Source organism: Pan troglodytes, chromosome 7 (genome assembly GCF_028858775.2).
Source record: "Pan troglodytes isolate AG18354 chromosome 7, NHGRI_mPanTro3-v2.0_pri, whole genome shotgun sequence".
Classification (NCBI taxonomy): Eukaryota; Metazoa; Chordata; class Mammalia; order Primates; family Hominidae; genus Pan; species Pan troglodytes.
Window position 1 is genome coordinate 151,468,050 of NC_072405.2, and position 27,773 is coordinate 151,495,822.

The window sequence follows — 27,773 nt, forward strand, 5'->3', positions numbered from 1 at the left end:
GGAGAAGATAATGGCTTTGAGTTTCTCATCTAAAAACAGATTTCAGGCCCCCATCTAAAAATAGATTGCAGGGGCTCACACCTGTAATCTCAGCACTTTGGGAGGCTGAGGTGGGTGGATTGCCTTGAGCCCAGGAGTTTGAGACCAGCCTGGGCAACAGAGTGAGACCCCCATCTCTACAAAAAGTACAAAAATTAGCCGGGCATGGTGGAGCGTGCCTGTAGTCCCAGTTACTTGGGAAGCTGAGGTGGTAGGATCGCTGAGCCTGGGAGGTCGAGGCTGCAGTGAGCCAAGATTGTGCCACTGCACTCCAGCCTGGGTGACAGAGCCATACCCTGTCTCAAACAGACAAATAATAATAATAATAATAATAAAATAAGAAAAATAGACGTCAGTTCTGTTGAAGTGGAGCCATTGTGGTCTCTGCCTGCTTATTACAGGCTTCACACTACCCTTTGGGAACAATTTCCTTCTTTTTTTTCTTTTTTCAGACAGGGTCTTGCTCTGTTGCTCAGGCTGGAGTGCAGTGGTTCAGTCATGGCTCACTGCAGCCTCGACCTTCTGGGCTCAAGGGATCCACCTCGGTCTCCTGAGTAACTGGGACTACAGGTGCACGCCACCATGCCTGGCTAATTTTGTATTTTTTGTAGAGATGAGGTTTTGCCATGCTGCCCAGGCTGGGAACGATGTCTTCCATCCTGTACTGCAGCACTAAGGTTCCCAGGGACCAGGGCCTTAAAATGAACCTGCAGTGTTTCCTGGGAACTCTGGTGTTTCCTGGTGGCACAGTGGTTACTGGGTCTCTTTTGGAGCAAAAGAGGAGACAGCTGCCTCTGCAGTGACTTGAGTGTTATCCACCTGTCCCCACGTGCCAGGTGGCAGAGACCAGGGCCCAGCAAAACTCAGCGTCCACTCGTCACACATTATTCCTCTCATTTAGAGCAAGCTTGTCCAACCTGTGGCCTGCAGGCTGTACGTGGCCCAGGACGGCTTTGAATGAGGCCCAACACAAATTTGTGAACAACTTTCTTAAAACATATGTTGAGTTTTTTTTGCAATCTTTTTCCTTCTAGCTCATCAGCGATCGTTAATGTTTGTGTATTTTATGTGTGGCCCAAGACAATTCTTCTTCCACTGTGGCTCAGGGAAGCCACAAGAGTGCACACCCCTGATTTAAAGCAAGTTTGAATTGTTTCTGATAATTTTAAAACAAGTACAACTGTTAATACATTTTTAGTAGTGTGTCCTTGGCAGTGCCATGGTGTGTCGCTTCTTCCATGACCATGGTATCTTGAGTGTGGAAGCTGGGATTCCTGCCCTGCTCATCCCTCCAGGCCCCCAGCGGCCCCTCCTGCCTGCAGACCATCATTTCTTGGGGATTTTCCCTGTTTGCCCGTCAGCGCTGTGAGCTGCCCCTCCCTGCGGATCTGTGTGCGCTTCCCTGTCGCCCGAGAGGCCGCTGAGTAGCTGCCCGTGCTCTGCGACCCCACACTCCCCCGCACCGTGGCCTGCGCACCCTTTGTCCATGTTTCTCCTGTTCTTGCTCGTGGATTTGCAGATGATGTTCACATTTAAATTGCATTTTATAGTTTTCAAAATATTTTCGCATCTACACTCTCCTCCTATCTGGTCACCCTCCAAGCAGCCACCCCATCATGGGATCTGCTGAGAAATCCTCATGCCTTACTCCTTGAGCATGATAGGATTTTTTTTTTACATGTTTAATGTGAAAAGAACACTCCAGTGGAGTATATACCTAAGTATGTATTAGGCATTGGCTGGTATCATTTTTGTTTTTTTTTTTTTGACAGGGTCCCTCTCCCATTGCCCGTGGCTGGAGTGTAGTGGCGCAATCGCTGCTCACTGCAGCCTGGACCTCCTGGCTTAAGCGATCCCCCCGCCTCAGCCTCCCGAGTAGCTGGGGCTATATAGGTGCGCACCACCACACCCGGCTAATTTTTGTATTTTGAGTAGAGATGGGGTTTCACCGTGCTGCTCAGGCTGGTCTCAAACTCCTGGGCTCAAGCAATCCTCCCGCCTCGGCCCCGCCAAAGTGCTGGGATTACAGGTGTGAGCCACTGCGCCCGGCCATGGTATCAGTTTTGATGGCCGTGTTCCCTTGTCTAAAAATAATGTGGGAAAACCCATGGCACAGTATGTGCTTGCAAAACTGCTATAAAACAAATACTGTGAACTCAAATACATACCACCAAGAGGGTGGGACCACTCTGAGATACCTGAATAGCAAACTTTACATGTTAGAAGGTAGTAAGAGCCTGCTAAAATCATTTCCCCCCATATTCAAATCATGAGTCTCAGATGACAAAGTAATAGGATCCATGATACAGTAAAAATATTGACAAAAGTCTAGTAATGCTTTAAACCAAACAACAAAAAAGGAAAAATTAGGGAAATTATTTTTCTAAATTTAATTTTTTTCAGTTCGTTCTTAGTTATAAGCATTTCAAGGCTGGGCGCAGTGGCTCACGCCTGTAATCCCAGCACTTTGGGGGGCCGAAGCAGGAGGATTGCTTGAGTCTAGGAGTTCGAGACCAGCCTGGGCAACGTGGGGAAACCCCATCTCTACTAAAACTGCCAAACATCAGCCATGCGTGGTGGCATCAGCCAGGCGTGGTGGCCCATGGCTGTAGTCCCGGCTACTCGGGGGGCTGAAGCGGGAGAATCGCTTGAGCTGGGAGGCTGAGGCTGCAGTGAGCCATGATCATGCCACTGCACTCCAGCCTGGGTGGCAGAGTGAGATCCTGTCTCAAAATAAACAAACAAACAAATAAAAATAAAAATTCTGATTTCAAAGAGTCTAAAAGCAATCATTATGTTGACTCTGCTTAGCTTAGCCAGAAACCCTGAGCACACTCTCTAGACACTGGGAGCACTGCCAGTTCTGCTTGTTCACATACAGTCGGTCTCATCATTTGGAGATTCCGTATTTGCAAATTCGACCACCTGCTAATATTTACTTGTAACTCCCAAAACAGATACTCGTGGTATTTTCTTGGTGATCCACAGACATCCACATGCACAGAGTGGGGAAAAACTTGAGTCACCTGATATGGATTTTCTGGGCCAACAAGTGTCCTCTCCTCGGCCTGATTGGTGCCACAGTTTTCACATTTTTTGCTTTTTGTTGGTGATTTTGCCATTTAAGATAGCCTCAAGCATGGAGCTCCCTAAGCACAAGGAGGCGGTGACGTGTCTTGCAGAGAAAATGCATGTGTGAGATGAACTTGGTTCAGGCCGCAGTGACAGTGCTGGCGGCCGTGGGTTTCGTGTTAATGAATCAATCATACGTAGTCAATAAGGTGTCTGTGAACAGAGCATGCGGAGAACAAGGTTATGCACTGATAGGTGGATGACAACGTCAGGGCCAGAGGCTCCCAGGACCCTGAGCCGGCGTGTCCCCTATGAGCAGTGGTTCCATATCCGCTAATTCAGCACGTGCAGTAAATGTATAGAATATGACTTCACCAGTATCGAGACTGACTGATTTCTCACGTTCCTGTGGCCTCCCGTTAGAACTGCATGGTGATGGCCGACCAGAACCAGGTGTGGGTTGGCTCGGAAGACTCCGTCATCTACATCATCAACGTCCACAGCATGTCCTGCAACAAGCAGCTCACAGCCCACTGCTCCAGTGTCACGGATTTGATTGTGCAGGACGGACAGGAGGCACCCAGGTGCAGTAAGCTCTGCTGGGGAGAAGGGACTGTTTGGCTTGTGGGTGGGCAGAAGGCACAGCGGGTAGGGTTCCCAAGTCTTGTGCCCACAGGGGCCAGGCGGGGTGTAGAGTGAAGTGGATCTAGAACGAGGAAAGCTGGGTGGTGTCCTCGGTCTGCTTCTGCTCACGGGTGCGGAGAACCCATGACACCAATGTGGGCCAAGCGTGGTGATGAAGGCACCACATCCGGCCTTCCTGCTGAGCTTGCTGTGGGCACGGTGGCATGGGGCAGCCCCGAGAGGGCACAGCCTCCCAGAGGTGCACCAGCCATGGTGTCAGAAGCCTGGACTCGCCTGATAATCGCCTGAGTGCTCAGTGTTGGCCTTGGGCTGCCTGTTCGCTGCTGTTTCCCACAGTGGGAGCAGCACTGGACACAGTGGGCATCCAGGGAGACGGGAGGAGGAGCTGGGGTCTCCTTGAGCAGAGGCCCATGGTGGGGAAAGTGCTCAAGGCTGCCCACTTGGTCCAGGCAGCCCCAGCCCTGGGTGAGGGGCTACACTCCCCACTCCTTTTTCCCCTGACTTAGTGTCGGGGGCGCCTGTGTCAGGCTCTGTTGGGGTGGGTAGGGAGGTGCTAGTCTGGAAGCAAAGCTGGCTCAGGAGGTTCAGGGGTGGCGCAGGGTGCAGGCTCGAGCCCAGCCCCGCCCACAGCCGCCTGCACCTGCAGCCAGCCCATGTCACCCGAGAGCTCTGAGGATCGTGCTGGCTCCCTGGTCCCTTGTGTGAACGGGGCCCGCTGACGAGGTTCCATTTCAGTTCATGGTCATGTCATGGCACTATGACAACACCTCATTGAGCCTGCGGCCCGCGGTGGTGGGAGAGGTGGGCGTCCCGAGAAACCCGCCTTTTCCTGCCGAGTCAGTTACATTTGAGCCAAGCCTGGCTGTGGCTGCATTCATAGCATGTTTGCATGTTATTATCATGTTTGCATGTTTGCATGTTATGTTTGCAGGTTACGTTTGCAGGTTATCCGTGTTGAGCACATTTTCTCTCATGGCGACTTGGTTCTCTCTTGGGTTAAAATGTGCGCAGTGTTTTCAGGGGCCCAAGTTAAAGGTGTGTGTCTGTGTTTTGTGCCCCCAGTGACGTGTACTCGTGCAGCATGGACGGCACGGTGCTGGTGTGGAATGTGAGCACGCTGCAGGTGACCAGCCGCTTCCAGCTGCCGAGAGGTGGCCTGACGTCCATCAGACTGCACGGCGGCCGCCTGTGGTGCTGTAAGTCCGGCCCCTGCCATCAGAGCGGGCACCCTGCCTCCCTGCTCTGGGAAAAGGATGCTGAACGAGAGCAGAAAGCCTCTTTCCTTTGCTTCACGCCTTTCCGGTCTTTGTTTTAAACTCGGGTTCCCTTTCTGTGGTCGCAGCAACCTTTACTCCACCCGCACTGCTGCTCCTGGGGGCTGCCCAGGCCTCCCTCTGCCTTTCTACCCAGCGGCTGACGGGATGCCTGTCTTGCCTGGACGCTCCACTGCTCTCCTGCCCCTCACCTTGGCTTTCGCTGTGCCCTGCTCTGGGGTTGAAGCTGGCCCACATGTCCCCCGGAGTCACGGCTGCTCCTCCTGGGAGGCCTCTGTGTGCGTCATGTCTCCACACCTGGGGGCAGCTGGCGAGCCCGTGCTCTGTTCCCCTCGGCTGCTTGGCACAGAGCTGCAGCCTGGGACTCTCCGTGGACCCAGACTGGGGATTTTGCCAGGGGGCGATGGGAGGAGCAGGTGCTTTGCCTGGCGGCTGTGTCTGCATTTCTGGACGCCCCAGAGCACAGAAGTTGCCGGCACTTTGAGGTCTTCCTCGGCATGTGCCAGATTACATGAGTGACGGCTGGGAATACGTTTTCTTTTTTGTAATGGAGGCGTGTTTCACATATAGTAAAGCTCACCAAAAAGTGCTCAGTTTGTTGTGTTTTGACAAACATCTAAACTACATAACCACGAAACAAATCAAGACACGCAGCGTTTCCATCACAGCTGAAAGCGTCTGTGCCCCTTTCCAGGCCGTGCCCTCATTCAGGGGATACAAGTGCTCTTAGTTCTGTCATCTGAATTTGGTTTTTACAGAACTTTCTACAAATGGACTCTACAGTAGGCCTTCTTCTGTATCTGGCTTTATTCAGACAGCAGGATGTTTATAGTATTCATCGCTGACGTTCTCAGTATCGATATCAATAGCTCGTTCCTTCTTGCAGGGTAATAGTCCATTGTGTGCACATGGAACAAGTTGCTCGTCCTTCCCCTGCCCCAAGTGGGCACTGGGTTCACTCTGCTTAACTGTTTGAAAAACTGTCAGACTGTTTTCTGAAGTGGCGGCAGCAGCTTCCACGCCACCCGCAGTCTCAGGCTTCGTTTCTTCACATCCTCACCCAAACTGGTTCTCACCTGTTTTTACTGACACCGTCCCCGCGGGAGTGAAGTGGTGTCTTGTGGTTTGGATTTGTGGCTCCCTCATGGCTGATGGTGCTGAGCACTGTCGTGTGCCCGGTGCCCGCTGACGCCTCCCTGGGAGCAGCGCCTGTGCAGGCCCCTGCCCACTGTTCCGCTCACTTTCAGGGCCGGTAGCGACGTGGTTGGGTGCAAGCCAACGGTTGTCCTTCTTCCCCTCATGTTATTTGTTCTGTTCTTCCTTTCTTGCCCTCTTTTGTATTGAATATTTTTATGTTCAATTTAATCTTCTTTACTGTTTTTAAGCATTATATTTTTGTTTTATTTTTCAGCGGTTGCTCTAAGAATTGCAATATGCAACCTTAACCGATCACCCTCTCCTTAACTAACTATGATACTGCTTCATGGATAGGGTAAGAAGCTTACAACAGTATCAAGTGTGGTACTCCCAATAATATATTCTTTAAAATTTTTGCTTAAGCAGTCAATGATCTTTCAAGAAAGTTAAGAAAAATTAAGAAACTGCCCATATATTGACGTTTTCCGGTGAGCCTCATTTCTTCTTAAAGACCCAGGGTTCTAGCTTGCATTTTTTCCCAGTAGTCCTCACCCGTGCACGCCTCAGGCGCCAGGTGGCACATGGTGATCCCCCCATCACCACGCTGGAAAGAGCAGTGAGGCCGGCTCTGGTGCTGGCGTCTTATGTTGCCAATGACACTGCCTGGCCCCATCCTAGCTCCTTCCTTCCACAGGCACAGGTAACAGCATCATGGTCATGAAAATGAATGGATCCCTCCATCAAGAATTGAAGATTGAGGAGAACTTCAAAGACACCAGTACCTCCTTCCTGGCCTTCCAGCTCCTTCCTGAGGTATCCCAGCAGGGGCTGTGGGCCCAGCACGCGCGTGGCCCGGGGCCCATAGCCCACACCGTGCCCTGTGTTTCAGGAGGAGCAGCTGTGGGCGGCCTGTGCAGGACGCAGCGAGGTTTACATCTGGAGCCTGAAGGACCTGGCCCAGCCCCCGCAGAGGGTGCCCCTCAAGGACTGCTCTGAGATCAACTGCATGATCCGGGTGAAGAAGCAGGTAGGGTGGAGGGCCCGCCATCCCCAGCATCCCCGGCAGGTCTCGCTTGCCCTGGCCGCATCCCCATGCTCCCGAGAGCCAGCCGCACGCCCTCGTGCCCTCCTGCCTTCGCCTCTCAGGGCTCCCCTCCTAACAGGCACGTGCAGGGTTGGTGCCAACGGGCCCACAGGTCACCATGTGCTGGTTTCATGGTGTGGTCCAAGCACTCCACAGCGCATTCCCCCAAACTGGATGGCTTCAAATGACAGAACTTAATTTTCTCACAGTTCTCGACACTGGAGGTCCAAAACCAAGGTGTCGGCAGAGCCGCTTCCCTCGGGGGCTCGGGGGGAGCGTGCACTGCAGGCCCTTCTCTCCACCACCTGCTCATGTGGCCGCCGTCCTTGGCGTGCCCTGGCTGTGGACGTGGCACTCGAACCTGTGCCTGCACCACATGGCACTCTCTCTCCCTGTGTGTGTCTCTTATGGGGATGCTGGTCGTACTGGATTAACCAGTGTGACCACATCTGAACTGTCTATCTGCAGACTCTACTTCCAAAGAAGCTCACATTCTGAGGTTCAGAGAGGATATGGATTTGGGGGGACACTGTTCAACCCATTACAGTCTGCCCTCTGGCCCCCTAAATCCACATCTGTTCCACCTGCAAAATACACCCCCTCCATCACTACATCCCCCGAAGTCCTAGTCCCTCCAGCGTCAGTTCTGAGCCCCAAATCTCCAAGTGAAGCCAAAGCCCTCCGATGTGGGTGAGCCGTGGACGGGTCCCACCTGGGGCAGAACCAACCCCTCTTGCACCGTGAACCTGCGCAGCTAGAACAGGCTGTCTCTTCCCAAAACACAAGGCTGGGCCAGGCAGAGGTTAGACATTCTCATCTGAAAAGGGAGAAATTGGAAGGAAAGCTGGACTTCCAGGCCCCGAGCAAGTCGGAGACACGGCGGGGGTGGGGCGGAATTCGTTTAGTGTTTTCCCCCATAACTTAACTGGGGTATAATTGATGAATAAAAATTATATATATCTAAGGTATACAAGGTGATATTTCAGTATACATTGTGAAATAATCACAAGCTAATTACCATATCTGTCACCTCACACAGGTGGCTGTTGTTTGGTGAGAACACTTAAGATGCACCCCAGCACTTTTCCAGCAGGCAATGCAGTCTTCTTCCCCAGAGGCCCCTCGGCCATTAGGTTCTAAGCCCGAGAAGGGTCCTGTGCACCTGCCAGGCGGCCCTGACCCTCAGGCGGCAGAGGCCCTGTCCAGGAAGGACATAGATTTGGAGACACACGCGTCAATTCTGGGTAGCCGGGCAAAGCCCTGGTGCTCTTGGGAGGGGCTTCTTTCCCTGCTGACCCCTCCCGTTTCTCCCTGGCAGGTCTGGGTGGGCAGCCGAGGGCTGGGGCAGGGAACACCCAAGGGGAAAATCTACGTGATTGACGCCGAGAGGAAGACCGTGGAGAAGGAGCTGGTGGCGCACATGGACACCGTGAGGACGCTGTGCTCGGCTGAGGACAGATACGTGCTGAGTGGGTCGGGCAGGGAGGAGGGGAAGGTCGCCATTTGGAAAGGGGAATAAACGTGGCTGAGTCTGCCAAGTGGAACTGTGCCCTATGTGTGGGGACTGGCTGCCCCCTAGAGCCTGCCAGGAGCAGAAGCCTGGAGGGGTGGCAGGGCAGAGCAGCCCAGGCTCAGCATGGAGCCCACTTACCGTGTGGCCAGCCGCGAGACCCATGGCCACGCACCTTCTCTCAGGCCTTCGGGCCCCCTGGTTAAACTGCACCAAGGGTGTTTCCTGTTGGGGTGTGTCTCAGGCAGGCAGCTGCGTCTTGTTGGTGATAACCTCTGCTGGGAGGTTACTTTGTTGCCTAGAAAGTTCTGGAATCCACAACCAGGGGCTGGCACTGGAGCCAGCAGCTTGGCCGAGTCACAGGTGACCCGTGGCCCTCACGTCTCTGGTTTTACCTTTCCTTACTTCCTTCATTCACTCACCCAGTCCTTACGAATCACCGAGGAACACTGGGCTGGGCACATGACAGGGAGCCGGGAGCCCCGGGGCCTCCAGCGAGGCCTGAGAAGGGTGGTTCGGGTAACCACTGTGGGCTCTCTCCCATCACAGAAGGTGGACAGGGCCTACCCAGGTGGAGGGGACCACCCTGCGATCAGGTGTTTGCGACAGGGGTTGGGCCAGCTGAGGCAAGCTGTCTTTTTTCCTTTTCTTTTTAATAGATGCAACATTTTTATAATCATCCTAGAGACCTTTTTTCTACCAAAGATTCCAGACCAGAAAAAGTTCCATCTAAAATATCATGCCCAGGAAAGCACATGGGATCAAAAGTAAAACAGCATCACGTGTGATCTCGTCTTCCAGCGTGCCGCTCAGTTCCCCGAATCCGTGTGCACACGTGTGATCTCGTCTTCCAGCGTGCCGCTCAGTTCCCCGAATCCGTGTGCACACGTGTGATCTCGTCTTCCAGCGTGCCGCTCAGTTCCCCGAATCCGTGTGCACACGTGTGATCTCGTCTTCCAGCGTGCCGCTCAGTTCCCCGAATCCGTGTGCACACGTGTGATCTCGTCTTCCAGCGTGCCGCTCAGTTCCCCGAATCCGTGTGCACACTGCGTATGTGTACGCGCAGCATGCTCTACTGAACTCAACAAGATCTTAGCTGTACATAAATATTTGCAAAAGAGACCCTTTGCACCTTTTTACTGTAATGTTGAGATTTCATTACTTAAATGTTCTATGGAAGGTTCTGGTGTGGTTGTTGGAGCCGGAGGGAGCGTGTCAGCACGTGCTGAGGACATGGGGCCTGCCCCCTGGGCACCCATCCACAAGCTGGGCCACGGAGCCCCAGCTTCTCAGGACAAAGCCCCAGGGCCGGCGCATCCTGAGGGTCTCTGGGGGTGTTTGCCAGGCTCCTGGGATGGGCCGCTTTCAGAAGCTCTGCAGTGCCTCCAGATGGAAAGGCGGGCCCGGCCTCCGGTTGGGTCTGCATTTTGGAGAGTCCACACCACGGACCAGGTTTTCCCCCAAGGCTTGGCTTTGCATAGCCACTAACTTCTTGGGGCGTTCTGAGAGTGCGGGCGGAGAGAATTATGTGGCCTCATCCTCCCCCAAGGCTGTGCTTGCAGCCCGGGCACCTTCCCACTTTCTAGCTGCGGAGAGGTTGGATTTTGCTTTTGTAAACACATGAATCCTTATGATAAAAGTCTGTCAGAAATACATTTATAAATTATTTAATGCCAGTCCTCATGTAACCTCAGGTATCTTCAGCTTGTGGAGAATAAATCTGGTTTAATAAACACTGATGTCCGGCTCCTTATTTCATCCAACAGTGACGGGGCGAAGGTCTTGAAAATGACCCGGGACCATTCTGAAACGTGCTCCTTCCTCACTCTAGGCACCGGTCACGTTACCTTAATGCAGACTCTTCATGTCTTTTCTCCATGGTGATAATTTCAAGATCTTACTTGACAGTGATTGATTGATTGCGTTTTAGGAAATGGTCACTCATATAAAAGAGAAAACAGGTGAACAGAGGTGCTAACCAGGGAGTAAATGTGCTGGGCAGGCCTGGGTTCCATGTTTATTCTGTGTTATGCAAACAGAATCCTGGCCAGTGGAGTTTATTGAAATGGAAAGGGCACTTTGATGCCTTCGATTTTTTTCCCCTGTGCTTTGGAGAGATTCCATTAGGAATGATTTGTCATGGAAAGGCCCCAAATGAGCTGGAATTCATTCAACAGACTGTGATGCCATCCCTGCCTCGGCTTTAGAAACCTGAATTAAATTGGTGCAAAAAAGTATTTCTCTTGAACCGGAAACCGGTATATTTTAAGAGAATTTCAGTTCTCCTGCAGTATTTCAAACAACAGAAAAGCAAGCTTGCTTTAGGGAGCTGGCACTGTTCACAACACCAACCAAAAACTTACCCCCAAGTCCCCATCACTGACGCAGAGGTTGTGAAGACAATCGCCTGGTAACATTTCTATGATTTGTTCTTGGAAGATGTGTCTACCTCAGCCGTTTTCAAAGGACAGCCCTTAGCACTGGATGTGACTGTAACATCTGAATTAACGGTGCATGAATTTTGTCTGCTTCTTGAGGATTCCTTGCACAGATGAAGGGGTGCTTTCTCCGCATGCCTGAGGAGGGCATGGTTGGAGAGTGCGGCAGGGTTGCCTCACTGTCTCTGCTGCCCGCAGCTGTTAGTTTGCATGTCTTGGAGCAATACTGTGCCATCCCCCAGAAGGTGAGGCAGAGGCTCACAGACACAGAGCTGGTTTCTGTCACCCGCGTTGCTGCCGCTGAGCTGCAGTGTGAGCCGAGGCGTGCACAGGACTCGGGGGAGCTCTGCAGTTATCTGCCCTGGAATCTTGGCGGATTCTGAGAGACACAGCCCGGGGTCATGGGCACGGCAGACGCACTGGGGCCGGACGGGAGCCTGATCCAGGCCTAGCTGCGCATCTGGCCACAAGCCCTGAACCCCCCGTAAAACGGGGGTGGCTCCTCCTTGCAGGGCCCACGTGGAGACCGACAGGGGCACACTGAACACCCAGTCTGTTGCTGGGCTCCCAGGAACACCTCAAAGAATGCTCCATCCTGGCCTGTGTGCTGGGCCCGTGAGAACATTAAGGAAGGAGAAATGAGAATGTGATGGCTCCCGTTGCGGGTTGAATGGCGCCCTCAAAAACGTATGTCCATGTCCTGACCGCCGGGACCTGTGAATCTGACCTATTTAGATAAAGGGTCTTTGTAGATGTCATTAAGGATCTGAAGATGCGCCCCTCCTGGATTCTGGGTGGGCCCTAAATCCAATGACAAATGTCCTGAGGAGGAGAGGAAAAGACACATGGGGACAGGCCACGTGAAGGCAGAGGCAGAGGCAGGAGCGACGCAGCCACAAGCCCAGGATCCTGGAGCCACGGGGAGCTGGAAGAGGCCAGGACGCTTCTTACCCCGGAGCCCTCAGAGGGGGTGTGGCCCTGCCGGCACCTGGATCTGACTTCTGGCCTCCAGAACGGTGAGAAAATAAATGTCGGGTGCATGACCCCCCACCGCCACGTCTGGTTTGTGGTGTTTGTTCTGGCAGCCACAGGAAACTCTTCCAGCTCCTGTTTGTTGCCTGTGTGTTGCCCGTGTGTTGCCCGTGTGCTCCGGTCAGCTGCTGTGCCAGGCGCTTTAGAGGCACTGCTGTGTATGATCCTCAGGACCCCGTGGCACGGAGAGGATCATCCCCATTTTACACCCAGGATACTTTGGCCCCAGTACTAAGAGCAAAGTGGAGGTTGTGGGCATACCTCACTGCCAAGGAGGCAGGGCTGGGCTTGGAGAGGCCCTCAGAAGCTGCTCTTGCCCTGACGTGCCGCCTTTCTTTCCGCTAGTGCTCTCACCTTTAACAAGGCACTGGGAGCGGGGCTGAAGCTGGCGGTCCTGAGATGTGTTAGCAGCAGCCCCTGGCCCATTCAGGGAGGATCCTGGGATGAGGGAGGGGTAAACTCACCTTCACTTTGGTGGTGGAGGAGAGAGTAAGTCTCACTAGCTCTGCGTCTTTCCCTGAGGGTCAAGGGAGCATATTCTGCAGCTCTAGGTGCTGGGCCAGCAAACCACTGCTGCCGTTCTGCTGGGTCCAGTGGTGGTCATCCAGGGCTAGGGGCCGAGGCCATGTGTGCAGAGGTTGACAGCAGGCTCGAAGGAGATGGAGTAGGACAATGGTGCACTTAGTGGAGTCCAAGCATCACTGACACCCCCACAGGGATGGCTACAAAATGAAATATTAAAAAAGATTCACCAAAAAGACAGGAAAGCAGTGATAGAGGAATAAAAAGCCAGATGTGACAGGTAGAAAATAAGTAGCAAGATGGTAGACTTCAACCTCACCATACTGATAATTATGTTCAGTGTAAATGGATGCAACACTCCAACTAAAAGGCACAGGTTGTCAAACTAGGTCTAAAAGGAAACCCACTATAAGTTGTCTACAAGTGACTCACTTTAAATATAAAAACACAAATGAGATAAGAGTAGAAGCATGAAAAAAGTTTTAGGCTGGATGTGGTGGCTCACACCTATAATCCTAGCACTTTGGGAAGCTGAGGCAGGAGGATCACGTGAGCCCAGGAATTCGGGACCAGCCTGGGCAACACAGTGAGACCCCCATCGCTATAAAAACATTAACAAATTAGCTGGATGTGGTGGTGCGGACCTGTAGGCCCAGCTACTCACGGGGCTGAGGTGGGAGGATCGCTTGAGCCTGGGAGGTCAATGCTACCGTGAACTGTGCTCATGTCACTGCACTCGGCCTGGGTGACAGAGTGAGACCCTGTCTGAAAACAAAGAAAAAGAAAAAGTTTTACTATGCCAACAGTAAATATTAAAAAGCTGGTATGGTTATATTACTATCAGACAAAACATACTTCATGGTTTACTACAAGAACCAAACAGAAAAAGCATAATAATAAGGTCAATTCATCAAGAAGATGAATTAACTAATAATAGAGATTTAAGAGAGATGAAGCAAGCATGGTAGAACTATAGGAGAAAACAGACAAAATCCACAATCATAGAGATTTTAACACTCTTCTCTCAGAAAATGATAGAAAAAGTAAACAAAAATTAGCAAGGATATAGATTTAACAACACTTTCAACCAGCCTGACCTGACATAGAACACTACAGCCAACAACAGCAGAATATCCATTCTTGTCACGTGCACGTGGAATGTTCATCAAGCTGGATGACATGCTGGGCTATAAAATAAATTTGAAGATTTAAATATTACAGACTATGTTCTCTGACCACACAGACATGGAATGGCATATCAACGGTGGTAATATGCCTAAAAATCTCAAAATTATGTTGGGAAATTAAACAACATACTTCAAAATAGCCCAATCAGTCAAAAAAGAAACACAAAGGAAATTAGAAAATATTTTGAACTGAATGATAGTGAAAACACAATATATCCGAATGTATGGGATGCAGGCTGCACATGGTGGTGCATGCCCATAATCCTGGCACTTTGGGAAGCCAAGGCAGGAGGATCCCTTGAGCCCAGGAGTTCGAGACCAGCCATAGGGAGATGCTATCTCTTCATTTTTGAAGAAAATTAAAAACCAAAATGTATGAGATGTAGCTAAGGAGAACAATTATAACTTTAAATGCCTCTATTAGCAGAAAGGTTTCAAATCAGCTATCTAAATTTTAATCATAAGAACGTAGAAAAATAAAAGCATGTTTAAATAAAATAAGTAAAGGAAGGTAATAATAAAGACCAAAACTCAATGAAAGGGAAAACAATCAGCAAAGCCAAAAGTTCGTTCTCTAATTGATAACCCCTATCAAGACTGATCAAGAAAAACACACACATGCACGAATTTCATTCCAGTATCAGGAATGAAGTGAGATACAAATCTTACATACATCACAAGGATATTATGAATAACTAGTTTAAAATATGCAAATTTCTTAAAGATAACTTTATGAAACCAACACAAGGAGAAGTAAAATCTGAGGAGTCTTAAGTCTATAAAGGAAATTGGTTTGTAGTCAAAAATCTCCCAGAAAGAAGAAATCCCCCAGAAAGACGAGATCTCTAGACTCAATTGCTTTCACTAGTTAATTCTAACAAACTCTTAAGTATGGCATAATAGAATTTACAGAAACCCTTTCAGAAGAATAGAAGAGGAGAGAACCCTTCCAAACTCATTTTAGGAGACCAGCATGAACCGATAGTTGACAAAGATCTTACAGGAAAATAAAATTATAGATCAATTTCCATCAGAAACATAGATGCAAAATTCCTGGGGTATCTACCCAGAGGAAAATCAGTCATGATATGAAAAAGTCACTTGCACATGCATATTTATAGCAGCACAATTAGCAATTGCAAAAATATGGAGCTAGCCCAAATGCCCACCAATCAGCGAGTGGATAAAGAAAATGTGGTGTATTTACATCGTGGAATACTACTCAGCCATAAAAAAGGAATGAAGTAATGGTGTCCACAGCAACCTGGATGGAATTGGAGACCATTATTCTAAGTGATAGAGAACATCGTATGTTCTCACTGATATGGGGAGCTAAGCTACGAGGATGCAAAGGCATAAGAATGATACAATGGACTTTGGGTACTCGGTGGGGAAGGGTGAGAGAGGGGCAAGGGATGAAAGATTACACATTGGGTACAGTGTACACTGCTCAGGTGAAGGTACACAAAAATCTCAAATCACCGCCAAGGAACTTACCCATGTAACCAAACACCACCTATTCCTCAAAAACCTAAATTAAACAACAACAACAAAAGGGCCGGGCATGGTGGCTCACGCCTGTAATCCCAGCACTTTGGGAGGCCGAGGCGGGCGGATCACCTGAGGTCGGGAGTTTGAGACCAGCCTGACCAACATGGAGAAGCCCTGTCTCTACTAAAAATACAAAAACAATTAGCCAGGCTTGGTGGCGCATGCCTGTAATCCCAGCTACTTGGAAGGCTGAGGCAGGAGAATTGCTTGAACCTGGGAGTCAGAGGTTGCGGTGAGCTAAGATCACGCCATTGCACTCCAGCCTGGGCAACAAGAGCGAAACTCCGTCTCAAAACAAACAAAAACAAAACAAAAAAACCACCACAGATGCAACATTCTTAAACAAAATAATAGCAGATCGAAACCAGCAATATTTTTAAAGGTTAATATATCCTGACCAAGTGGGGTTGCAAAATGCAAGGTGAATTTAACATTCAAAACTCAATCAATGTAACTTAACACATCAGTAGAACAATGGAGAAAAGCCGTAACGATCATCTCAATAGATGCAGAAAAAGGGAACTTCCTCAAATTGATAAAGAGCATTTACAAGAAACCCACAGCAAGCATCATACTTAACGGTGAAAGACTAATTGCTTTCCCCCCAAGAATGGGAACAAGGCAGGGATATTCACTTTCCCCCTTCCTGTTAACATTGTACTAGAGATTCTAGCCAGGGCAATAGGGGGAAAAAAAAGGGGGGGCATAAACATTGTACTGGTTCAGCAGAACATTGAGGGGGGAAAAAAGATGATTGTACTGGAAGAGGCAAAACAATCTTTATTAGAAGACAGCAAGACCATTTATATAAATCCTAAACAATCTATTTTAAAAACTAGAATATTTTTCTAGTTTTTTCTATAAGGTACTGGATACAAGGTCAATATACAATCATTGCATTACTATATTCTAACAGCAAACAACTTGTAAACTGTTAAAATACAGTAGCATAAAAAACACATTCAGTAGAAATAAATTTAATGAATGATGTAAAAGACTGAAAACTCAAACACATTGCTGACAGAAAATGTTAAAGACTGAAATAAAAGATATACCATTTTCATGGACTGGGAGATTAAATATTGTAAAGATGTTAGTTATCTCCAAATTGATCTGATAGATTCAATTTAATCCCAATCAAAATGCTAACATAATTTTTTAAAAAAATTGAGAATTTGATTATAACATATATGGAAATGCAAAGTAGAATATTTAAGATAACCTTCAAGAAGAAGATCAAGCCAGGTGGGATGGCTGAAGCCAGAGGACTCATATACCTTTATGCTTTGCTAAAAAACTACAATAATTAAAACGGTAGGATTTGACATAAATATAGGTAATTAAATCAATGGAACACAACGTAGGGTCTAGATGCGCAAGCATAAAGTCAGTTGACTATACAAAAACAAAAATTCCAAGACAATTCGGTAATGAAAGTCTGTTCAGCAAATGGTGCTGCAATGACTGGATAAACGTATGGAAAAGGGAAGCAGCTCAACACTTACCTCACTACACATAACTTAACTCAAGGTGGCTCACCCACCTAAATGTAAAGCTAGAAGCTCTAGAAACAAGCACATCTTTGCCATCTTGGTGCAAAGATTTTTCTAGAGAGAACACACAAAAAAGCTAAACACTAAAGAAAAAATGGATAAATTGGACTTTATCAAAATATATCATTAAGGAAAAAAGAAAATATTTGCAATACTATATCTGACAAAGAATTTTTATCCAAAATATATAGAGTTTTTACAAATCAGTAACAAGATGAACAGCTCAATTTAAAAATGGGCAAACAAGACCAGGCACAGTGGCTCATACCTGTAATCCCAGAACTTTGAGAGGCTGAGCGAGGCAGAAGGACTGCTTGAGCCCAGGAGTTTGAGACCAGCCCGGGCAACATAGGGAAACCCTATTTCTACCAAAAAATAAAAAAAAAAAAGGCAGGGCATGGTGGTGTGCACCTTCAGTCCCAGCTACTCACCTGGCTGAGGCGGGAAGATGGCCAGAGCCCAGGATGCTTCAGTGAGCCACGACCAACCTTGGGCACTCCAGCCTGGGCAACAGAGGGAGACCCTGTCTCAAAAGAAAAAAAAGAAAAAAGAAGTTACACCCTGCAATGCTAACAGCTATTGCAGAATGCAGTAGGTCTACATGCAGGAACAAGGAAAGTTGAAAATATTTTGCTAAACAACAACAAAAAATGTAGGTTGCAAAACTCTGCATAGTGGTTCAAATTTCGTTTAAAAAAATTAACATTAGTAGTGTGGAGACAAAGATGTGAAGACGGGCCGGGCGCGGTGGCTCACGCTTGTAATCCCAGCACTTTGGGAGACCGAGGCGGGCAGATCACTTGAGTCAGGAGTTCGAGACCAGCCTGGCCAACATGGTGAGACCCCCCCCCCCACCTCTACTAAAAGTACAAAAATTAGCCGGGTGCGGGCGTCAATTATCCCAGCTACTCGGGAGGCTGAGGCGGGAGAATCGCTTGAACCTGGAAGGCAGAGGTTGCAGTGAGCTGAGGTCGCACCATTGCACTCCAGCCTGGGTGACAAAGTGAGACTCCGTCTCAAAAACGAACAAAGACCGGGTTGGGAGGCCTGGGTCACTGATTCTCTGTCTTGGCGACTTCTTCTTGCCCCGTGATGGCCGCTGGGCACGCAGGGCTCATCCTTGGTGAGCATCCTGGGGAAAGGCCAGGAAAGGGGCGCAGCGCCGGGTGTTCCCTCCTAGCCTGGTCGCTCGGGGGAGCGTTGGTTGGCGGGGTGCAGGTCTGGTGCTCGCTCAGGTGGGCCAGGCACCCGCGCGCCAGGTGAGGCGGGCGGGGGAACACACGCCCCTGGCCCCTGCGCCGCCGTCACGGCCGCCCACCACCCGAGGGCGGGGGTCCTGGTGGGGGTGTCGATTCCACCTCCCCGCCCACAGGCACTGGGCCCCGGGCGGCCACCGGGGTGCGGGGCTCCCAGCGTCTCGGGCTCCCACTGCTTCAGGCCTGTTCCGGGGCGGGGAGCGTCTCTGTGGCCGCGGCGGGATTGCGGCGCGGTGGCCGGGCGTCCCCTGCAGGAAGCTGTTCTCGCTCGCTGCCTCCTCCACCTGGGAGGGAAGCGCCTGGATTTTGGGTCCCGCCGCCCTCCGCGCCCTGGGCCTCCACCTGTGTTCCCAAAGCCCAGCCACGAGTCTGGGGGTGCCGGGCGTGCCGTGGTGGGCGGAGGCTTCCACAGCCCCTCCCTGCCAGGGACGGCGGGGCGGGACATGGCGGGGCCGCACGCACCGGGAGGACGACAGGGGATGCCGCGGGCTCGCGTCAGCCAGGGCGCCAGGCAGGGTCCCTGGCAAGGTCCCAGAGGGCAAGCAGGGTCCCAGATGGCAAATGGGGCCTTGGGTGCAGAGTCTGGGCGGCCCTGGATCTCCGTCCCACTCTCGTCTGGCCGAAGGACAGCGACCATCCCTTTAGTCCCCACCACAGGGCCATCAGCCTGCGTTTTGCAGCAGGGCGCCCAGGTAACAGCGCCAGAGTGGCCCAGCTGGGACTTGTCCCCAGGTCCGGAGGTTCCTGGCTTCCGTGGGCCCCCAACTGCGCAGGTCCCATCCAGGAGCCCCGTGGTGACACCCCCCAACTATCAAAGTCCCTTGTCCCTTTCTCCCTCGTCTGAGCAGATCCCTTCTACCCCACACCCCGGCCCTGCTGGGACCCCTTCCACGCCCCACAAATCAGAAGAGCCACTGAAGAAAACTCGCTTCCGGATTCAAACCCCAGCAGCTGGGTAACCCGGGGCAAGTCCCCTCCCTTTCATTTCCTCCACTGCCAACTGCCAGTCACAGCCCTCAGTGGGGTGCCAGAGGACAGAGATGACTCACTCTGCCTGTAGGAAGGTCAATGGAGCGCTCTTCCAGCCGCCCCAGGACCCCGTATGTCCCCTGGGGCGCCAAAGCCAGGTGCACACACCAGGCCACCCCGTCCTCAGCCCAGCACGGCCCCTCCTGCTGGCAGCAACAGCAAGCAGGCTGCCTCCTTAAGACACTGGCTCCAGGGACAGTCAGGGACCCTTCAGCAGAGGTAGGCCGCGGGCCCCACCCCGGCTCCACCAGAACAGGCCTGCAGAAGGCCCAGGCCTCAACCCCACCTGGGTGGGCCTGTGTGTGGGTTCCAGGGACAGGCCCCAGATTTGCCAGCTGGCGGGGCCTCTGGGAAGCAAATGCTCTGGTACTTGGGCCCAGCTCCCCTCCGCAGGCCTCAGACAGCCCACTAGACCCACCAGGCTCCAGGAAGGCAGAGGGCAGGAGGCCACAGGGAAGTGACAGACACACCCACATCATCATGTCAGAGGGAAAAGTTTATTGAGTCAGCCACAGAGGAACAGAGAAACAGACACAAGGAGGTTCTGTGTGTATGGAGGAAATCAGGGCGCTGCACAGCTGAACCCTGCGCAGGACAGAGGGGCGCGGACAGCAGCGCATGCCACAAACATTCACCTGGCAAAGAGACAGAGCAGAACCTAAGGGCTCTGTGTACACACAGACACAAACATGAGGCCACTGTTACCCAACTAACAGAAGAGTCATGAGCGACACGACACTGCCTTACGACCACCTCCTCCTAAAACGTAACATTATGTGTTTAACACACGCTTACCACCACCGCTAACTCAGCAAGCGCGATTACAGTGCTCCAACTTAATAAGTTGATAAAAAGCTGTCCTGTGGCCAGTTCACAATGGAACTAAATAGTTTCGTTCCGAGATGCCTGGGGAGTTTCTCTGGCAACGAGGCATTTCCAACAAACGGGTCATTCTGTCACCAGGGGATGGTCTCAGTCCACGGCACAGAGCGACGTGCCCCTGGCAGCCCTGTGGAGGGCGAGGGATGCTGCTAGGAGGGGTGCTCAGTCCTCCTGGAGGACCCAAGGAAGGGCTGGCCAAGGGGCCACCTTGAGCTCTGGCCGGAGAGTGATGGCTGGCTTTGCATGAGGAGGTGACAAGAACTTTCGGCTGGGCCCTCAACATGCTGTGTGCACGGGCCTTGTTCAACTCGGAACTGAACTGACACCTCTCCCAGGTGGTGAAGGGCAGAACCCCCCCAGGAGCTCTCGGAAGCAGGGGTCCCTCACGACAGGCCTGTGGCACCAGGCTTGGAGGCAGGGAGCTGGTGTCTCTCAGAAGCGGCACGTGCTGGTGGGAGGCGGAGGGACAAACGAGGCTGACTCCGCAGCAGCAGTCCCTCACACGCTGTGTGGTGGCTAAAGCTGGACCAAAGTTAAGAAGCGAAACAGCGTGGGAAAAGGTGTCCATCTTTTCTGAAGCCGGTTAATGTCTAGTGTGGACAGCAATATTTGGTGTTTTAACAAACCTGGTCTCTAATAGGGGCCGCCATCGCTGGTGGCTGCACAAACCATTAGCCATATAAGGGAACAGTTGCTATCTTTGAGAGTATTTTTCAAACATGTCACCCGAACATCACTGCCCCAGCAGTGGGAGAGCCGAGGGTGGCCTGCAGCCCCCCCTTCCAGCCCTCTTGTTGCTGCAAGGGCAGCTTCCTGTTCAGCTCTGGGGTTCTAGATGGTCACAGACCAAGTCCTCCACACCTGGGGCCTTCAAGAAACACTCCTGATGGCTGTTGGAAGCCACTAACCATCTGAGGAGGGCTCAGTGGCCCTGCCTTCCCCCCGGGGACAGGACTGGACAGAGTGCTTCTCCCAGGGGCCTGAGGCTTTCAAGGGCAGGTGTCCAAGAGGCAGCACACAGCACTGGCGTGTTCAGTGGCAGGTCGGATGATTCCAGCTAAGGCCCCTGCCTGAGAGTGAGAAAAACAACACTCCAAAGCTAGCTCTTCAGCCACCAGGGAACGTCATGATGCCAGTCTGCCGACAGACCCAGGAAAGGGGGCACAGGCAGGCCGGCCCAGCTGAGAGCTCACGGCCTCTGCCCCTTCCCGCCAGCTCGCATTCCTGCACCTGGAAACTTCTGCCGTGTGTTAAGGGGAAGCTCGTTAAAAGAGTCTTTACTTAGCTGACTTGTAGAGGGAACAAAACCACCACAAATGAGACCAACATTATCCTAGTTTGGTAACTGGTCTGCGCACATCACACAAGACTCGACCAACCGACACACCCTGCCTGACACTCCACTCAGTGTGCAGAGGCACCCAGGCCAGCAGCCTGCACAGCCCACACCCCAAGGGTGCCATGAGCCCAACTCCAGCTGCATCCTCAGCACTGGATGGCTGGCCAGCTTCCCCAGGGGGCACCCGCACGGCCTCCTCGTCCCTCTCGGGCAAGGCTATCAGCCAGAGCACCTCCCCTTTGACACTGACCGGCGTCCCCAGCCCCGCCTTGTTACCGCATCTGTCTGAGGTACAAGGTTAGAAGCCACAGACACCTGAGCTGCAGCCTGACCGACACAAGCTGCGGGCGCAATGGCACTTTGCAGACAAGACAGCCTGCCCGCCTGCCCTTCTTCTCGGCTTCCCTTAAGACACAAGGTGACGACACGGACAGTTTCAAGTGAGTGCAATCTGGAAATAATCTCAGTGCAAGGGAGGGGTTGAGGCTAAAGATGTCGTGACCTGGTCCGCGCTGTGGCCAGGCCGGGCCCACACGCACCGCCAGAGCCCTGGTCACCCACACCTGCCTCCCAGGAAGGCAGCTCCAGAAACCGACTCTACTGACCCTGGACCCCAGCCCCTGCGGTCCCCTCATTTGGGGTCTGCACACTGACCTGCACACTAAGAAGGGCTTTGCTTGCAAACACCTGAAGTGCTGACAGCTTGACGAGTCTACAAAGTGTGCAGCCACCGACTCCTGTCACCGAGGAGCACACAACAGTCACGCCTGTCCCTGGCTGGCACTGGCTTCCGGCACGTTCATACCCTGACAGTGACTGTGGCAAGGCCACGTGGAGGGCACTGAATGGCCTTTGTTGTCCTTACTTCAGATTAGTCGAGGCTGGGATCTCAAGGGTTAACACACTGTTCAGAGGGGGGTTGCGAAGCCCCTCTTCCTCCTAAAAATCAAGTCACAGCCAGGCCCTGAGACTTCTGCACTCCCAGCTGGCGAGGAATCGGCTTTGGTGAGCCCTGGATCCGGCCCCTGGGCCTTCAGATGAGGGTGGGAAGCCTCAGGCAAGGGGTGGCCCCCAGATGAACCCACATTTGGTGTGGTTTGGGTCGGATCTTGATTCGGGTCAGGCCACTGCCACCCCACATCCACTGCTTTCTTGCCTCCAACTGTTTTACAGTCGTCAGGACGAGAAGCTGGAGAAACCAGCTAAGACGGGAGCTGTGCCTCGAGATCCTGACAAGTACAGCCAGGTCTCAGAGAGGGGATCTACAGTCTTAAAGCCGCTAGAGGATCAAGTTGCATAGAGTGAGCTGCCACGGACGCCCGGCCGAGGTGAGGAAGCCAGGGGTGCCGTCCCCCAGAGAAGAAGGGCCACAGTGCCCAGCCCACGGGGCTCCCGCTGGCCGGAGGGCTCGCAGCAAAGCTGGCAGCACTTTCAGTAGTCGGACTTGCCCTGTCCAAGCACGAGATTCACAAGGCCATTCTCAAGTTTCCACACATCCAGAAAATGTTCTTGAAGTCTTGAAGTCAGCCCTCTGCGATCCTGGGACACCGTGGCCTGGCAGACACACCGTGCGTGAGCAGGTACCCAACTGCCACCCGGACACAAACACACAATCTACAAAGTGCCACCAGCGGCAGGAGACACGGCAAGACCAGAGGCCCATCAAGTACATTAAACAGTCGTTCCTTTAAATACACAGAAAATTCAAGTAATTTATTTAAAAACTGCTTTAGTTTCATCTTGAAATATATATACGTGTATATATATATTTGCTCTAGAATGATCATATTGCAGCATGATTCTCATGCATTTCAAAGTACTTTATTTAAAAAACAACTTGAGGCAGCAAAAGTATTAATTACAATTGTCTGACTTTATCTGTGTGATGTGCGGGGCCTCCCTGTCTCCTGATCTCAGTAAGCCTACACCGACCGTTTCAAATCGGCTTAGTTCTAAAGAGACTGTGGTTTGGAAAACATCTCCAAATAGCTGCAGTACTTGCCCGAGTTTTGCTTATTCGTTGAAACCAGAACGACTGTGCGGAGCCCTCCGGTGACACGGGCCTTAGCTGTCCCAGACGTCTGCTTCCCTTTGCACCTGTCCCGATTCCAGCGTCGAGCAGGTGAGCAGGCGAGGAAGGCATGGAGTTCCGATAGGTTCCAGCACGCATGTCCCCTTTGCAAGCGGGGGAGGCCCTCGCACATCCACACACCCGAGGTAGCCTTGCGGCGGGACTTGGGAGGCAGGGCCCGCTGGGAGCTCTGCTCTCAGGAATCCCCAGCAAATGGTTTAGAGACGAATCAAAGTGCAGTGAAAGTCAACCGTTTCCTTCCCCCTGACGTTGGGAGGGGTCTGGAGGGGCAACCTGGCCTCCTAGGAGAGTCCTTCAGACGGGACGAGCGGGGTCACATGGCTGGGCGCAGACACACTCACACGCGCACGCAGGAGCTCGTCTGGAGCTCATGCTCCGCCCCCAGGTGGTGCCCAGCCCATCCCTGGGCAGGGTGTCTGGGAGCCACCCCTGCAGATCACTGTCTTCTGCCCAGGCCCCCCGGACCAGCCTCCTCCCAGCTTTGGTGTGCGGCCGCTGCCCAAGGACAGGGCTGCCCTGGGCACAATGTGTCCAACTCGCTGAGGAAAAGAAGATACGTCGTTCTTCTAAGAGAACCACATTGTGGAAAAGAAAATTTTTTTTCTAAAATAATCATAAAGAAAAATACTCTCCAACAGCTGCGGCACCAGCCAATGTGACGAGATCTGACAGACGTCAATACCTGCAGGCGTCTACAGAGAGGAAATTTGATAAAAATATTTTAGTCACTGACTACACTACCATTATCTGAAGCATTCAGATAAGACCTAGCAGAGAATGTCAGATTTTGTTTTCAATTATAATTTTAGAAATGCAAAATCTTATTTTTTCTAAGTTGCTTATTGTCTATATAAATGTTTTATATCATTTAAAAACATGCAGAATAATACACCTGCAGAATAAAAGAGCTGAAATTAAAAGATCTTTTTCAATTAAAAAAAATATTTCAAATGATTCTTTTAATTATCGAAAAAGTGGTTAGTGTGGTATTTGCTTAGTAGCTCAAACCTACCCTACGACTACTGAATTGTGGCTATGGGGGCGGAGGGGCTCTGGCCCGCACTGCCGGGTCGGCCACAGCATCTGCAGGGTTCCGCGGTGTCTCTCTGCTCCCGCCCATGGCCTGGCCCCGCCGCCCGCCCGCCCGCCCACCCGCCCGGTGGAATGTGTGTAAACGGGAGTGCGGCTCAGACCACGGACTCCGTCTCCACCGGTCCCTGCAGGCCCTCCTTCCGCGTGAGCTTCAGCACGGTGGGCTTTTCGCTGTTTCCGCCGGCCCCGCCTTCGCCGGCCAACTGGGAAGACAGGCCTTTCTGCTCCTCCTTGGCCTCCTCTGACACGTCGGGATAGATCACCAGGAATGTGGCCGTCAGGAAGCCCAGGAAAGAGCCCACAGAGGCCACCATGGGGATGACACGGACAGTCCCCACGGCGTCGACCACGCCCCCAAGGGCAGAGGCCACCAGGATCTGCGAGATGTACACTTGGCAGGACAGGATGGCGCAATCTATGCCAAACCCTCGCTTGGAGTTCCCGGGGCTGTGGTGGATGTACTGCAAGAGAGGAAACACGAGGCGGTGAGCGGCTGGAGAAGGTGGCTGCCACCCGCGCTTCAAAACTGTGAGTATTAACCCAGAAGCCTGGAAACATGACCCGTCTTCCACCGAGTCTCTTGGCAACCACTCCTGCCTGAGCACCCTCAATCCCCCAGCTCCTGTCCAGCACTGTACAGGCAGAAGAGGTGGGAAGTTCTAGCTCAAGGAGAGGGCAGGCGTGGAAGCAACTCTGTCAATCCAATCGGGACGTGGGCTTCCCAGGAATCTGGCCTCCAGTCTCAAGGAGGTGGCAGGGCCAGGCTCCACCAGGCGGGCTCCCCCTCACCCTGGTGGTCTCCAGCAGGGGCTGAGTGGGGAGGGGTGCTGTGAGCCCAGGTTGATGCCTCCCAAAGTATAACTGCAGGTGGCCACGTGCAACAAAGGCTGGACCCACGGAAAGAGTTAGCAGTTTCACTTGTGTTTCTTGCACAAAGATACAAAAGAAAACTGCTGGACATATATTACTACCATTAGACAGCATCTATGCAAAGGCTTTTTCCTAGAGATAGTGAAAAAAAGGTCAGTCCACTAAGAAGCTAAAAAACAAAGCAGCTCTAAATGTGTGTGCCATAATCACAGTGAGAGATGGTTATCTACCTTTCAGAAAATAGACAGAAGCAGGAAGAGAAGAGCTAAGCAATGTCAAGGTTGACCTCCCAGACAGAGACGGGGCACTAGGTGCAGGACCCACATTCTTTCCAAGCATACATGGAACATTTACCAACACGCGTGATGTGCTGGGCCACAAAGGAAGCCTCAGCTAACTGTAAGGCTGCAACCACATGGGGTATGTTCTCTGGCCATTAAGAAGTCACACTGGAAATCAGTAACAACAGGACAACTGGAAAAAGCCCAAATGTCAGAAATTCATCAGTGTCCTTCTAAATAATTCATGGTTCAAAATAGAAATCGTAATGAAAATTATAAAAATCTTTTAAAAGAAAACCCAACATTAAAACCTGCATGGTGCAGCTAAAGGTGTGTGTGGAGGGAAACTGACCTTAAATGCAAATATTAGCTTGGAAATCAGAGTAAGAAATGAGCAACAGCAAATTAAACCAAGACATAACGGAAGGCAGGAGACAGCAAAGGACGGCAGTGAACGCGCAAGCACGCGGACACGTGGCAGGGAGGACTAAGACGCCAAAAGTTCTTTGAAACACAAATAAAATCAATAAAGTCTCAGATAACTAATACGGGAGGAAAAAGGTGTTATCACTATAGGTTCCATCACATTAGATCATAAGAGAACAATTTAATGCTAATAATTTTGAAAGTGCAGATGAAATGGACACATTCTCAGAAAAACACAAATTAAAGCATCATACTCTGGGTTGGGCGCAGTGGCTTCCACCTGTAATCCCAGCACCTTGGGAGGCCGAGATGGGTGGATCACCTAAGGTCAGGAGTTTGAGACCAGCCTGGCCAACATGGTGAAACTGTCGTCTCTACTAAAAATACAAAAATTAGCTGGGTGTGGTGGCAGGCGCCTGTAGTTCCAGCTACTCGGGAGGCTGAGTAGCTAGGAGGCAGAGGTTGTAGTGAGCCGAGATTGCACCACTGCACTCCAGCCTGGGCGACAGATCGAGACTCTGTCTCCAAAAAAAAAAAAAAAAAAGCATCATACTTCCTAGTAAGATATTAAATACTCCCCTGTTGAGTTTGAAAGAGCAAACACCACTTCTACGTATTTAGTATTGGAGGTTCCAGCCATTCCAAGAAGGCAAGGAAAATAAGTAACAGGTACAAAGGATCAGGAAGGAGAAAACGGAGCTCATTAGACACAGATGATGTGGCTGTGTAAGTAGATGGCCCAAAGAATCTCCAGATGTGCTGAGGATTAATAATAGAAGGGCATGTCACACTGATGCACTGAGGATTAATAATAGAAGGGTATGTCACACTTAGGGATAGGAAGTTCCATACTACAAAGTCATTCACTCTCCCCAAATTGACCCATATAATTTGTTTTTAATTTTAAAAGCCCAGAAGCTGAATCTAACATTTAGATGACAAATAAATGGTTGAGAATAGCCAAGACAATCTTGAAGAACAAAGTTGAGGGATTTCTACTACCAGTTTTCAGGACTTATCATAAAACTAGTGAGAGACAGTTGATATTTGTGCAAGAATAGAGAGACTAGCGGAAGAGAAGAGAGCGGAAACACATGCTTACACGGAAGCCCAATTTATGGCAAAGGTGGCACTGCACAGAGGGGCGGGGAGCAGTGCTGGGTCATGACCTAGGCAGACACCCATATGTAGGGAAAAAAATAAAAGTCTTGAACCCCCACCTCAAACCACACACACCACATCTACTCCAAGGAGACTGTCAACCAACAGCACGGGCACAACAGGAGGTGTTTGTGGCAAGGGATGTTCGTGCAGTGCTACCTGTGACGGCCCCAACCTGGAAGCACCCAAAGGCTCACAAAGCAGGGTGCATCTGGCCACACACTGTGACATGAAAAGGCTGGCCGTGCTGCCGCCAGCAAGCACATGAGTGAATCCTAGAGGATGAAGCCAGATGTTTCAG

The 27,773-nt window shown here is 51.3% G+C and overlaps 2 protein-coding genes and 1 long non-coding RNA gene across 22 annotated transcripts in view; 1 reads left to right on the forward strand and 2 right to left on the reverse strand.

Moving 5' to 3' along the window:
* The window catches only part of DENND3 (DENN domain containing 3), a 67,796-nt gene extending 57,302 nt beyond the window's left edge, over window positions 1-10,494 (forward strand). For 7 of the 15 annotated variants that reach the window (XM_016959929.4, XM_016959931.4, XM_063816618.1 and 4 more), the window contains 5 exons: window positions 3,535-3,695; window positions 4,819-4,952; window positions 6,862-6,980; window positions 7,057-7,194; window positions 8,570-8,785. In XM_016959929.4, coding sequence (XP_016815418.3) covers window positions 3,535-3,695; window positions 4,819-4,952; window positions 6,862-6,980; window positions 7,057-7,194; window positions 8,570-8,770 — 753 coding nt within the window. In that variant the 3' untranslated portion in view covers window positions 8,771-8,785. Of the gene's footprint in view, window positions 1-3,534; window positions 3,696-4,818; window positions 4,953-6,441; window positions 6,523-6,861; window positions 6,981-7,056; window positions 8,213-8,569; window positions 8,786-9,420 lie in introns of those variants that run through there. The other 8 variants (XM_063816614.1, XM_063816617.1, XM_063816621.1 and 5 more) reach the window with 4 other exon arrangements.
* LOC104007776 (uncharacterized) lies at window positions 9,931-17,567 on the reverse strand. Its single transcript, XR_010159340.1, has 5 exons — window positions 17,476-17,567; window positions 13,851-13,940; window positions 13,418-13,518; window positions 12,696-12,953; window positions 9,931-12,021 (listed from the first exon to the last, which is right to left on the reverse strand). It is a non-coding gene; the product is annotated as an uncharacterized LOC104007776 (long non-coding RNA).
* Window positions 17,568-19,812: 2,245 nt separating this feature from the next.
* The window catches only part of SLC45A4 (solute carrier family 45 member 4), a 101,325-nt gene continuing 93,364 nt past the window's right edge, over window positions 19,813-27,773 (reverse strand). For 3 of the 6 annotated variants that reach the window (XM_054657546.2, XM_063816624.1, XM_063816625.1), the window contains 2 exons: window positions 24,836-25,195; window positions 19,813-24,334 (listed from right to left, as the gene is read on the reverse strand). In XM_054657546.2, coding sequence (XP_054513521.2) covers window positions 24,209-24,334; window positions 24,836-25,195 — 486 coding nt within the window. In that variant the 3' untranslated portion in view covers window positions 19,813-24,208. Of the gene's footprint in view, window positions 24,335-24,584; window positions 25,196-27,773 lie in introns of those variants that run through there. The other 3 variants (XM_063816623.1, XM_016959944.4, XM_063816626.1) reach the window with 2 other exon arrangements.